The sequence below is a fragment of the Columba livia genome, chromosome 2 (genome assembly GCF_036013475.1).
Source record: "Columba livia isolate bColLiv1 breed racing homer chromosome 2, bColLiv1.pat.W.v2, whole genome shotgun sequence".
In the NCBI taxonomy this organism is placed as follows: Eukaryota; Metazoa; Chordata; class Aves; order Columbiformes; family Columbidae; genus Columba; species Columba livia.
Window position 1 is genome coordinate 53,532,023 of NC_088603.1, and position 13,810 is coordinate 53,545,832.

Sequence of the window (13,810 nt, forward strand, 5' to 3'; positions counted from 1 at the left end):
GCTTTTGAAAATGTTCTTTTTTATTCACAATCAGTAGTTCACTTCCATCATCAGGGTGAGTATTTCCCTGATGAGCTCCCTGTTAATAAAAGGTTTATGTCTGGTTTTCTGTTAGGAAAGAGTGCATGCTCCCCTCCTTTTTAGCAAGAGGTATCCATGCTTGCAATTTGTATATGATAGATGAAGAGACTTTGAGACCACTTCTAAGGTGAAGCCGTTTGCTGAATTCTCAAGGATCCTGACTCAGTTTTCCCTAATATTACGAGCCATCTCTTCAGCATCTTTCAGAGCTCTCTATTGAAGGAGGAAAAGAGAGCACCCCATTCCGAACTGCTCACAACTGCTGCTTTTGATCAGCTACAGGGGATTATGCAGAGCACTCCTCCATAATCGTACAATGCTTACATGCTTTTTGGGGTGTACTCAGTTCCTTCCAATAAGGGAAATAAAAGGTGGTGACAATAAAAGCTAGTCACTGTTGACTCTTGGTTGGTGGTACGGAGCAATACAATAGCATTAGGCCACCTTGTTGTCCCACAGCTTTTTAAAAGTCTTTGTTAGCATGCAGTTTTTTCTTCCCTGCCGTTGGCTGCTGATCTCAAGGAGCACAGGAGTTGGGAGATTCACTTCTGGAACACATGGGGATGCAGATAGCTACCCCTGCAGAACATATGCCTGGGAGTGTGAAGTAGTTAACTGATCAATGATTTTTACAAGAATCAGGCAAGACGAATAGTTTTGGAACTGGTCACGGAAACTACTTTCGTTCTGTTACCTTGATAGTGAAGGATTTTTGAATTCAGTTTCTCTTAGCAGTCTCACTGCACTGATAGTGTGCATAGTGATTTTATAGTAATATGACATAACTTGAACCCACTTCAGAAACACGCTAAACCCACACAAGTAGTCTAGACTTGAACCAGAACTTAATATGCAGGCTTCAGTGCTTGAAAGCTTAAGAATGTGATACTTCCTGATTTGGATTTTGAGAGGAATTGGGAGAGACGAGGTATGCTGCAGATTAACTTTATGCATATTAGTAATATCTTGCAGAATGGAAACTGTTATGCATGGTTCAGGTAATGTAAATCTGCTGCTGTGTTCCAGTTGCAAGGACAAATCCCCAGCTCCTATGAATAGGCATGACTTAATTGAAGTAAAGGGATCATAGAATAGTTTGGGTTAGAAGGGGACTTTAAAGGTCATCTAGTCCAACTCTCCCTTCAATGTTTTTGGTTTCTGAACGTACGTAGGTAGCAGTACCAAACCACATATTGGGATGCAGACTTGATTGAATGGGTCTATTCAGTACAGAGGAAGATAGGTACCAAATAGGTGCCAGAAAACAAGAATAACAGAAGACATTGCAGTACTCATACAAATAATGGCATTTGTGCAAAGGACCTTCATGTGTTAATAGAGATTGTGCATGCTATAATCTATATAGAATTACACCTTTTGCATCCCAAGAATGTTATCTTTTTACTTAAAGGAAAATGTTTTGACCTTTGCCACTAACTCCAGCCCATTCATAAAAGGTACTTAAACACTGTCTCTAATAAGGATATTTGCTGTCACCAGCTTTAGCTACAATGTATGTGAAATGTGCTCTTTAATTTGTTTTGTGCTTGTTTTTAAAAATTAAGATCACGCATTTGAGATTCATTGTAGCAGCAACTTTTCAATTAAGGATTATTTCAGAGCTAAAGACAAAAAATGTGTAGCACCATTATGCAAATGGGTTATTTTTAAACAGTAAATAGAGAATTAAAATAAGAGTGAATCCTAGTAAGGTCACTCAGCTCACCTTCTGTATTTGATGAGAATGTGTTTAGTCAGGCAATAGCTGCTTTTATCTAAATAGAGTATGAAGTTACCCTTTTACTTTGTAAAAACTAATTAAAACTATCTTAACTTGCGTGGGTATACAGTAAATTAATTGTCATTAAGCAGGAATCTGAATGTCCTATCATTCATCATGTTAAAGAAAACCCCTTTCTTCTTTGTCAGAATTTTAGATTAGAAACAAGAACAAAACAATTATCATGAAGCCATTAAGACTTTTTTTTTTTTGTAAAAAAACCCAATAAGAATGCCCATGTTTGCATTTAATAACAAAGTACAGTGATCAGTGCAAAGCAATGACATTTGTTTGGATCTTTCTTCTTAAGGCTTCGTATGGTGATCTTAAAAGTACTCTTTCGCCTTTGCCCAATCTTGACAAAGGAAACAGAAGAGAGATTGGTAGTTTCCCTCATTATCTGCTATCAAATTCTGAGCAAGTTGACTCAACTCACTCAAAGGCTGCTGCTCATTTATTCTACACAACAACCAGATAGATACAAGCAAGACATTGTTCTTCTTTTGTGAAACAAGTCTGTCTCCTAATTGTGTGTTTATACAGCATCTAGCACAGTAATTTGGCATCTCTACCCTCTCCAGGAGTAGAAATAATAATTCCAACACCAGCATGCACTGTGCACAAAGCGTGTTACATACAGTTTGTGCAGTTTTTTGCCTTCTGTTTTGTTATGTGGTGCTGGAAAGCTGATTTCAAAATGGGGATGGTATGAGTGGGAAAAGCATTAACCAGAAAGTTAAGTCTAGCATAAAGAGCAGTAGACTTCTTGAAGCTCTGAACTTCGCTGTCCATGAACTGCCTAATACATTGTGGAAGAATAAGGCCAAGATTGCATACACTTAATTGTTGGTTTTGCTCATCCTGTCCTGTGTGGCATGAAAAGGTGACCAGAATTTTCCTTGCTTCTCTAAAGCTTTTCTGCAGTTTTGGTGTTGATCTCAAAGGGTCAGATGCACTACTTTTAAGTATAACATCAAAGCAACTAGGAGGGGAGTAGGTGGGGAACGTAGTGACAGTACCACAGTGGCAACAACTGAAGTTCCTTCTTGTGGCTGTAAAGATACTGGATGCCAAAACTGTCTTTTTTAATTCCAAAACCCCAGCCTTTTGGGTTTAATACATGCATTTTTCGCTTGAGGAATATGTTTTACTCTGCTTTTAAATGGTGTGCAGTGGAAGGCAAGCATGTTCTCTGAGGTTTCTAGATCCATCCTGAGAGGACTAATAGACTCACTCTGATTAACTTTTGCCTATGCTCACTCAGAATGAGAAACTTTTCTTTTTCAAAGATATTCAACACTGACCTACCGCTTTTGGCATTAGAGAAACTGATAGCAACCCTGTTGACAGAAAGAATTCAGCCAGCTTGAAGAGTTAAGTCATTGTGTGAAGCTTTGGACTGGATTTGATTTCTGATTTTCAGACACAGCTGGAGAATGAGGGTGGAGTAGCAAAGCCGTTCCTTTTCGTCTCGTACTGATGACAGATATACCATTTTGAAAACTGAGAAAAATTTATGACAAACTTTCATGAAGTGAAAACAAAGTTTATGCATCTGTGACCAGAAACCAGAAGGAAAAGAAAGAAAAAAAGCTTTAATGTAAAAAAAAAGAATCAAACGTCCCATATTCACAGCCTTCAACAAAAACTTGTGCCTGAGACAGGTTCAAAGAAGTTTGATTTAAAGGGATGGAATAAAAAAGGTTTGATGAAGTTTGATTTAAAGGGATGGAATAAATGATACATGTCTGAAGATTGCCTTATAAATGATTAAGCAATGCTAAAAACTTCAACTCAGAAATCAAATTCATAGGCAAATGTGCTGGATGGCATATTCAATTTTGAAATTTATGATGGAGATAGATATCTGTTATTTTAGAATTGATCTCCATCCCAGGAATAAGATCTTTTCTTTTGACACCTGCTAGATTTTTTGTCGGCACACTCAAGTCTTTACTATCAGCTACTGACTTTTTATTACTATAATGTCTGCTCCAAAAAGGTGGCATTCCTAAATAAATTTTTGCTGTCAGCTTCCATTTGCATGCTTTGACAAAGCTGACGTGTGTTTTATTCAGCACTTGCAAAGAGTTAAATGGATTTTTAGTGAATCAATGCTCCTTCATTTTTAGGTTTTAAAGCATTATTGAGTGGGGAATGTAATGCTTTGGTAGGAGAATACAGTGAGCAGATGAACATCTCAAATTACTAAATAAATATTGAAGTGTTTCAGTTTAAAATAAATGCCTGAGCAAGGCTGAAAAGTTTGGTTTAGTATTCACAGGCACTGACAAATTGTGACCTATTCCTTTTTATAGTAACATACTAACTGAGACCGATGCAATGCTAAATGAATGGTTTAGCAAATGTCCTGCTGTGTAATGAGTGGTCAGCTCATGCTTAAGACTTCTTAGGCATGTGAAACCTAATTAGACCACGAAGATCTGGAAAAACAGTAATTCCATTTAATTGTATTTTCAATTTTGAAAGTCATGGCCTCCCTTGCAGCGAATCCCCCTCTCCTGTGGTCAGACTCTGTAGAGCTCTTGAGCAGCCTCCACTGTTGGCTCCCACCGTGAAGCAGAAATATTCCCTTTTTGCAGGAGCCTGTTGGCTCTTAGGAGGTTATTCCCACCCTGGGTAGCTGGAGGGGACAGACAAACTCCCAGATCTAGATGGGGCACTACTTGGAAGAGAAGAGGAAGCCCTGGGAGTGCTGTGTAGTTTGGCTTAAGCCCAGGCTCTGCCCCGTGCAACTGGAAGGAGCATCTTTCTCCATCACTGGCCATGGATCTGGTGTGTCCCCAGTAGAGCGGGGACAAGGATGCCTTGACAGCAGCTGGCAGGCAAGGGGGAGGCTTAATGGGTGGTGGGTGGAGAGGGGCCTCTTACAAGAGCCCTAGCATGACTTAGGCAAGGGGTAAAGGAGACAGGCTCAGTCCAGAAAGGGCAGGGAGGAGGAGGAGGGAAGTCACTGTCACTGTCATTTTTGAGAATCCGCAGGGTACCGCAGGGGTTATAAATTGCCCTCCTATGTGATCTGTCAAGGGTAACCGTGCCTCTCTCCAAGATCATAAAAGCTTTGTACAGTTGTCTATGATTTTTTTGCTCAGTCCTCTCTGACATGCAGGCTGGAGTACCAACCAGTCCGCTTAGGTGGTTGTGGCATGGAAAATAAATGGTGTCTGATCACAGAAGCAGCAAAACACAACTGTCATCTCCTGCTTTTATTGCCCAGTCTAGCTTCAAAGGGGAGATGCTCAGGTGCTAGTATTCTTAACAACTTCTCTACCTTTTGGTCGAGAAGTTATGCACCTATGCACCCCCTCTCTAGTTAGCATCAGTAGCCATCAGTCCATGTTTAGCAGGTTTGTAATGAAGTTCTCAAATAAGTGGCAATCGCTTTGCAGTTGTACAGATTCAAAACTGGACTTCAGATCCATAAGAAGTAATTTTTCAAACGTGTTTCTTCTGGAAATCACATTTGAAACTGTTCATACATGGCCATCAGTCACACATGGTGACTCTCCATTGTAAATATAGAAATTTAACTGTGTCTTGCATATCAAAAGAGAGGGAGCTGTGCTTGTCCCCTCTGAGCATCTTTCTGCTTTCTTGTGGGCACAATTAGGGCTGTGCCCATCAGTCTGAGGAAGACATAATTATGTTAATGGGACTGCAAAGCATTGCTGTCATATGTAGCACACCATTAGATTGGCTGGTAGTAACACATGATACTTTGGTAGCAGAGCTTGAGTAACATCTCATTTTGCTGGTCAGACAATGTCTAGCAGGTCTTCCTTGTGCCTTTCACTTGCTGTTTGACCAGGAACACCTGTACTTAGCTATTCCCTTGTAAAAGATAGCAGAGTTTATTTACCTTTAAAGCACTTGAATTATATCCTCAGCTGAGGCAAATTACACTACTGCTACTGACTTCAGAGATGTTCTCATTTGTGCTGGCTGAACAGTCAGCAGAGAAAAGTTGTGGATGAAAGATACAAGTGCAAAGTATTACTGGTTTTGTTTTACCATGACATATATGTTATAGTTCCTTACTAAATATGTTGCAGCTTCTTATAGTTGCTGCTGATTGTTGGGTTTTGTTTTAGCATGAATAAAAGATCTCTGCCTTTGAAAGACACGAAGCACAGCACTAATAAAGTATCAAACAGACACAGTACAATAGCAAGCTCATAAAAAGGAAATAAAACAGATTACAAAAAATAATGTGTAGTAGCTTTAAGAAGAAATAAATGGCTAGCTTAAGTTTTAAATGATGAATGAAGAACATGAATATTCATTGGAAGACTGAAGTGGTATGGGCTGAGACCTGTTGAGGAGATGGAGCACAATTGAAAAGAAACCTCTGTATTAGCCACATACCAAAGTGAATGGCCACCCATGTTGACTGATTGAGGCCAAACTAAGCACATATTAGGTGAAGGACTATAGAGAGAGATCTGATCACACAATCACAACAGCAATAAATTGGCAGCTTTTAATACCAGATGAATACCAGGTGAGTCTAAGCGGAGTTGGTTCGGCTCTTCCCCTGTTTTAATGTTGGGTACATAAGCTTAAATACCGTATTGAGAAAAGGTCCTGGGCATGAAGCAATGAGGAAGAATTAGGAAAAGCAGACCCGCAATGGAGTCTTGTGGCCAACTGTGAATTATTAGCAAGTTACAGAGAATGTCAGGGACTCTGGGAGAAGTAGCTGTAAAGTAGGCAGCAAACCCAAGACCAGTATGATCCTGGCTGTGAGGATCATTATGACTCAGTGCTTTACTACAGGTTAAAGAGATTAAAACAGTAGAAGCAGCAGTACTATTAAAGGAAATAGTTCAGCACGCAGTGGGGAAGCCAATTCTCTTCTTCTTGGTCTGAACCAGGATCGAAAATAATCAAATAAAGGGAAGAAATTTGAGGTGATATACCTTCCATAGGGACACAGAGAGTTGGGTTGACATGATAAAATAGAGCGTAAGAGGTAGAGATTTTCAGAGGAGCACAGAGAATTTAGAAAAGTAATATATATTTATTTAATTGGTATCTCTATGATTGTCTTCTCTTTGCTGCTTTGAAAAGCCTAATCTCTAGTTTTAAAGAAATCTGGCAATCCTAGGCCCTTGTGCACTCCAACACAAGAATACCATGGGATCCAGAACAAATTCAAATAAAGCCTGCTGTTTCTCAGTCTGATGCTGTGAATGTCAATTTGACTTCTGCTGACAGAGCTGGCTTTTATAGTGTTTTTTGAGTCCTGATTTTTAGTTTTGCATCACGTATCAAGCAGGCAGAGTTATGGTCAGTGAAGGAAATGCTGCCTTCTCATTTCTACACTATATTTTACAAGTTTAGCTTTGGCTGTGTATATTAAAGTGGTGTGGGTTTGGGTTTGATGGTAGCCCAGATCTGAACCGCTATCTCATTCCTCTTGGTTGAATTAATGATGTGAATGTCTAAGAAGCCATCAGATTCATAAATCACCAGAAATGAGAGGGATAACTCATAAAAGTCTTTTCCTTTTGTTTAGCAATTTATCATTTTGCTTGCACATTAATAAACAGAGTTCCCCTGAGGTAAGCCACAGGAAGATAGATTTTTCTTCCTAATTTTCCTCAATCATTGCCAGTAGATCACAAGTGGAGAGAGTGGGCTTGTCACAGCATGTTGGTGTCTTACGACTCCCTCTACCCATCACTGATAAAAAATAAATGTGATTAAGTGCCCTGATAGATAATTATTTGTGTTTACATAACAGGCGCCAGGTTTCCGAGTCCAAGATTGTCAGCCAGACCAAGCCGAAAGCGTACTTTGTCCATATCCCCCCTCTCTGATCACAGCTTTGACCTTCAGACCATGATAAGGACATCTCCAAACTCCTTGGTCACAATTCTCAATAATTCTCGTAGCAGTTCCTCAGCCAGTGGTTCTTATGGCCACTTATCTGCAAGTGCAATAAGGTAAGAATAGCATTTTATACCTATATTGTATATTTTCATTTTCCGTGTCGTGTACACATGTGCAAATGTGAATGTATACTCAGATCTTTAAGTTTGCTTTGTGAATATGTGTATTTTGCAGTTTCTGTAATGTATGTTCAGTGGAGATTAATATAAAGTACAAAATACTTTTTTTTCTTGCTTAGAAAGGTAACCCCAAGCGACTTTCTGGCATATTATTGTCCAGTGCAGATAATACTCCATCTGACCAGCAGTAACAGTGTATGTATATCTGCTCAGAAATCATTTTTCAGAGAAGAAGCTCTAGGATAGATTTGTGACTTAAGTCACTTGGGTTCTTCTGGATGTAGATATAACAGACAGTGAAATGTTCTTGCATTACAATCATCAGAGAGTAAAGCACAAATGCATGGTACTTTACAATTAAAATGTTTGGCTAGAACTTATTTGCATTCATCTCCAAGACTTTTTCATATTTTAGTTCATATATTGAAAGATTGGACTTTCTGTGGCTAAATTATCTTTTTTTGGGGGGGGCAGGGGGTATCAAGGAAGTGCTGTTATCATCCAGTATACCGTGATTTTCACTTGGCTGCTTCACTTGTGTGTGCAAGAAAATGGTTGTTCTGGAGGCAGAAGAGCAGAGTAGCAAGGGAAGAGGTGGGCAGAAGTTGTACAGGAAAGGGAAGCAGACAGGGCACAGGGAGAAGGAACAAAAGCAAGAACGACAGAAAAAAAAGGGGAGTAAAAGAAAATGAGGAGAAGCAGCAGAAAAAATGGAGATGCAGCTGCAGAGCATCCTTGTATTCTTGACTTTGCTATATGTTAACTGAGAAAAGCTCATTTGGTATTCCAAAATAATTCCTCCACATCTCCAGAGTCTCAGAAAATATTGGTTTTGCATTTATGACGCTTAAACAGAGAGTCGTCCTAGTCCCTGGCTTAAAAGCAGCCTCTGCCTTTAATATGCAGTGAGACAAAGCACCATGTCCCCACTGCAATTTCTTGAGATCTAAGAGGCACACTTTTGGCAAGGCTCAGACATGCCTCTCCAACAAAAATGACACACAGCTTCAAAACCTGGCTTTGGGGTTTTGCACTTTTGGAGGAAATGGGGCACACAATTGGTGTGTTAGAAACTTGCCGAACTTTGAAAGTGACAGCGCTGAAAATATTTGGTATTAGTGTAAGTGCTGTTGGATTTTTTTAAGCACGTCTTTTCAACATTTGTGATTCATAGCTCTGATGTACTTGAATAGCTATATAGTATTTTACAGGTATGATATCATAGCTCTGCAATACAACTCTGCAACCTTTGTAAGCACAGTCCCAATTATGAAGGTCCATAATGTGGAATACAATATGATAGCTAGCAGCAGTTTTGGACCACATCTGTTAAATACGTGCACTATGTGGAGGTGTACTGTCCCCACTGCCGTCAAGATGGGATGACACGTCAATTACTAACCTCCTTTTCCATTGCTTGTGACTTTGATAAAGCAAATAGTGCATGAAAGTTGGCATCGTCTCCACAGTGGAGTAAGTCTTCTCTCCTTTAACTCTTCCTCCATAGCTGGAAATGATGGTATGTGTTTTTGACAGACAGAATTACAAACCTAAGTGCCATCCCTGCAAAGCCGGGATCAGATAAATAGTTTTGTTGAAGACAATTGTGGAACTGGAGTGAGTTATGGGCAGAAACTGAGTAAGGGTGCTAAGGAGTAGAACCCTGAGTCTTGTGAAGTGGTGTTGAAGAAAGCAAGGCTTGTGTGACGGAGCCTGTGGCCAACTGAAGCTTAAAGCACTTCCTGGCCATACTTTACAGGAATGCGTAATCCAAAATTTCACACCATTTTGAATTAATATTTTTTTCTTTTTGATAAGAGGTGCCCATTCAACATGAAAAGTGGGAAATGTTCTCCATTCTTCCCAGTGGAAAGGAGTGGAAGGGAGAGGGTGAGCTTTTTTTCCAGCTTTGCCATTCACCTTTTAACTTCTCCCATGTGCGCCTGTCTATAAAAGAGCTACACCAAAATAAACAGTGACGTAAGATATTAAACCCAAGGCACATTTCATTGCTTTAATAAATTCCAAGACTAAATAGCAGCAAGACTGTCAGTAAAACTTAATTTATTGCAGCTCACTGTCTTGTAAATAATGCATTCAGCACAAGGACTGCTGTACTGAATCAAACCATAGGTTCATCCCATTTAATATCCTGTCTGCAACAGTGATCAAGTGTAGAGAAAGCTTTTCCTAGTTTAAAATCCCAGCTTCTGGAAACTTGCAGGTAAGTCTCATAAGAGTTGCTGCAAGAAAATGGTACAGTTCAGCAGGCCACTAGGTGGAATTGCAAGACAGGAAGGATTTGTATTTTAGGCAACATCAGTAGCATTAACTATACTTAACATTACGCAATCCTTCTACTCTTAGGTCGTTTCAAATCACTTTTACCTAAGCCCAAACAGTTTACACTTGGCAGCATTTTTTCATGGTATATACCTATCTAATGCTGAGTATTTCCAAAAAGCATCAACAAAGTTATTAATTTTTCAGAATGAAGTTAGGGAAGAAGAAATTTTTCCATACAAACTAAAAGACCTCTTGCTCCTTCTTCACTGAGAAGCTACAATTTGCCAGGGATGTTGCCCAGATGGTTTAGACATAATCTTTGCTGTTCTTGAGAAATTGTCCCATTCAGACAAGTGATAAGACCTTAAGAAGTTTCTATCAGTGTGTGTTAAATAGACTAAGTGTTCAGCGTGTTCCGGTCCAGGGCTCACAGAGAGGAAGGAGGATCTTTCCCTGCAGCTCTGATTGATCTGGTACCTCCTTGGGAAGCCTGTGGAGGCTGAGCTGTCTGCCCAGCCATAACAGCCTTCCCTGAACGTGAAAAGGAGAGTGGTCCTCAGGGGAGACAGGAGTCAGAGCAGGAACTGTCCAGGTTAAGCAAGCTGGGACAAAATGCTTTCATATATAGCACAACATAGGATTTCACTAGAAGAGAGAAAAAGCTGCAAAATAAAGTGTGCCCAAGGCAATCATAAAGGAGAATGAAGGTACTGCCCCCTTGTGCTTTGATACCATCTCTAATTTCAGGGTTGCACAGGGTTTTTTCTCAGGGCCCCTGCCTGCTTCACTGCACAGGCTGAACATCTTCCCTGGCTCAGTCAGAGCCTCAGGATCCTGCCTCACCCATCCTGGGCAGCTGTAAGAGAGGAGGGAGCCTCTTAGCTGGTTGTTTGCTGCCTGGAGGGCAGACCCTGCTCTTGCAACACAATCCCAGCCTGGTGCTGGACAAACTGAACTAGTAGGAGGTAACCACCAGGCTCATACAGTTTCTCTTCTGGAGGCCCAGCCTACCATTCTTAGTTCTGCAGAGGAGCCTAATTACTCACAGCCATGACTTGAAGCTACTGGCAGCTGTTTTGAACATTTTGTGTGCTGTGTCATGTTAACTAACCCAGGAGATCTGGTCTCCATGCCTGAAATTGGGCAACCACAAATGGCACTTTTTGATTCACGTGCCTGTGCAAAATGAGCCTTACCCTTTCACCTCTGAGGGAGGCCAAAAGCATTAATGTTTTGGAAGCGCTTAGATTATGCAGTGATGAGCACTGTAGAGATCAGGAGGGTATCAGTAATTACGGATTCGCTGGTAGTTTAAATATGGTGGAACTAAGGCCTATAGGCAATATTCAGGGAAAGGAGAAGAAAAATACCAGAGACTCTCCTACTGAAGACTATTGTGTATCTTGTGCAGTGAACGAGTTATGAATCCTGCAGTGTGGAAAAGGGGTGCGTGGTCGCCTAACTAAAAGCTGACAAGTCAGCACATGAAGGTATGGGCAGGTTTAGTTCTGGTATGTTTGGTTTTGCAGCCTCAATATTCTTTTAACCTGTTTTCGCAAAGGTGCTACTTTGTTAAGAGTCTCCAGGGCCTGACTAGTCTTTCCATTGGCAGAAAAAAGTACGTCCTGTGGCTAAAAGATTACATCTCATGCTTCACACACCTTTTCAGCATAGGACCCTCTATATGAGCACTGTGCGATGTTGAGGACAAAATAATGCAAAAGGAGCTTCTTTATGGGCTCTGTTTTTACAGAGCCGAGCACAGAAGAGCTCTGGTCCTTGACATGGGTACTACTGCAGTTTGAATAATAAATAATAATAGTTTAGCACAATCCAGATAGGGCTTGACTTGGCGGGTGCTTTGTCATTGTCAGCTGGCAGTGTAATGCTGTATCCTGACTACTGGCTGAGTACTTGAAAAGAAGATGTCGCTCCTGCTGACAGCTAATAGTGGATCTCCTTTAACACACCAGGTAGAGCTTTTACTTTGTGCATTTGAAAACACCTGGTTTAGGTCTCAGCTGGGATAGATTATGCAGAAAGGAGGCATATGAAATAGCATCAAATGAGGATAATCCTTCATTTGACATTTACTCATTTGGTTACCTGCCTCAGTCCTGCAGTGCAGCACCCCTGCTATTAATCTTTTGTCAGGATGTACTTAATGTTATATCTGCTACCTGTGACAATTATTAGACTTTGCACTTCACTAGCACTTCTTTTTGAAAGGCAGCATGGCCTAGAGTGAGTATAGAGGGGGTAATCACTTCCCATGATATTAAGAGTACCAATTGAAAACCTTTACAAAAGATTAGCTAGTCTTTAATAAACACAGGAGGCTGGAGCTTCATGTTCTATGTCATCTGAAATTCAGAACCTCTATATTTTTCTAGTCCCTTAGCAACTCTACAATACCAAATTTACAAAGTCAGTTTTCAGAAAATGAGCTGAATTCTCTGTCAGCTACAAGGTGTTTAAATCGGGAGTAGTTCTACCTCCTACAAGAGACTTTCTTTGAGTTAGGCACTTGTAACTGCAAATACACCTTAGCCATCTCATAATGTGTTAAAATTCAGTTTCATGTGAGCACGGGAGCCCTTTGGGATCTTATCCAAGGTTTGGAAGAAACTGAGGAAGCACAACTAAACTTTCCTTCCCCCCCAGGCTCTGCCCCTGCTTCCCTGATGTCATCACAATAAGAAGGAATAATTAACATAGCATGGTTAATTACAGCCAGATCCTGGTTGTTCTGGCTCACATCAGTTTGCTCTGAGCTGATTTGAAGCCGAGTATCAGGGAATGGCAGTAAGGGTATTTGCACAAAGAGTACTAGAAAAAGATATCCAGGTTTGTAGGGTGAGCTTAGGCAGCAGTGGATTAATGTCAGTGAGGAAGACAAGAGTGTTCTTCTGCAAGCAGGTGTTGGATTCTCAATAATTTCCTCATTTCATATAAGCTCCTTATATAGAGCGTTTGTTGTATAATTAGTCAGTGCCCTTCTCTCTGAACTGTTTCATATCTAGAGACAAGTGACCGTATATTAATTTCTCCAATTTTCTTTGGCAAACATGGAGAGAAAAGCAAATAGAAAAATAAAAACATAGTTAAGATATACAAAAGAAAATATAAAGTTATCACAGAGAAAAGTGAAAGTATCTCCAGCAGAGAGCCCAACAGTCTATTATGCACTGTATACAACAAGCAAAGAGTGTCCTTTTATCAGGTCTAAATTATCAATTTTTTTTAATTTAACAGAAAGTCTCGTAGTTGTAAGACAGGGAGCCCTCATGTTCTCAGTCTTCCTTCTTTATTCAGTGTTTTATATTGTTTTCATCTCCCCTTATTTGTCTTCTTTCTGAGACAAACGGTTGTTTCAATCTGCTCTTCAGAGAGTTCTTGCATTGTCATTTCTGCTGATACTGTCAGAAACAGTCTGCCTCTACTACATGCAATAATATTCCAGAAGAAGACCAGCAATTTGAATGCACCATGATTTTCTGTGTTCTGTTTCCCATTCTGTTTGTCTTAACACATTTTTGCCATAGCTTCACATTTATCAAATTTTCATTCCTACATTGAATTCTACATTGAGACAAGCGAGTGCTACTTGTGAATTGGCTCAGATAAT

The 13,810-nt window shown here is 40.2% G+C and overlaps 1 protein-coding gene across 7 annotated transcripts in view; it reads left to right on the forward strand.

The window, feature by feature from the left end:
- The window catches only part of GLI3 (GLI family zinc finger 3), a 215,504-nt gene that overhangs the window by 145,697 nt on the left and 55,997 nt on the right, over positions 1–13,810 (forward strand). For all 7 annotated transcript variants that reach the window (XM_065051983.1, XM_065051984.1, XM_065051985.1 and 4 more), the window contains one exon: positions 7,629–7,830. In XM_065051983.1, the coding sequence (XP_064908055.1) occupies positions 7,629–7,830 (202 nt within the window). The remainder of the gene's footprint in view (positions 1–7,628; positions 7,831–13,810) is intronic.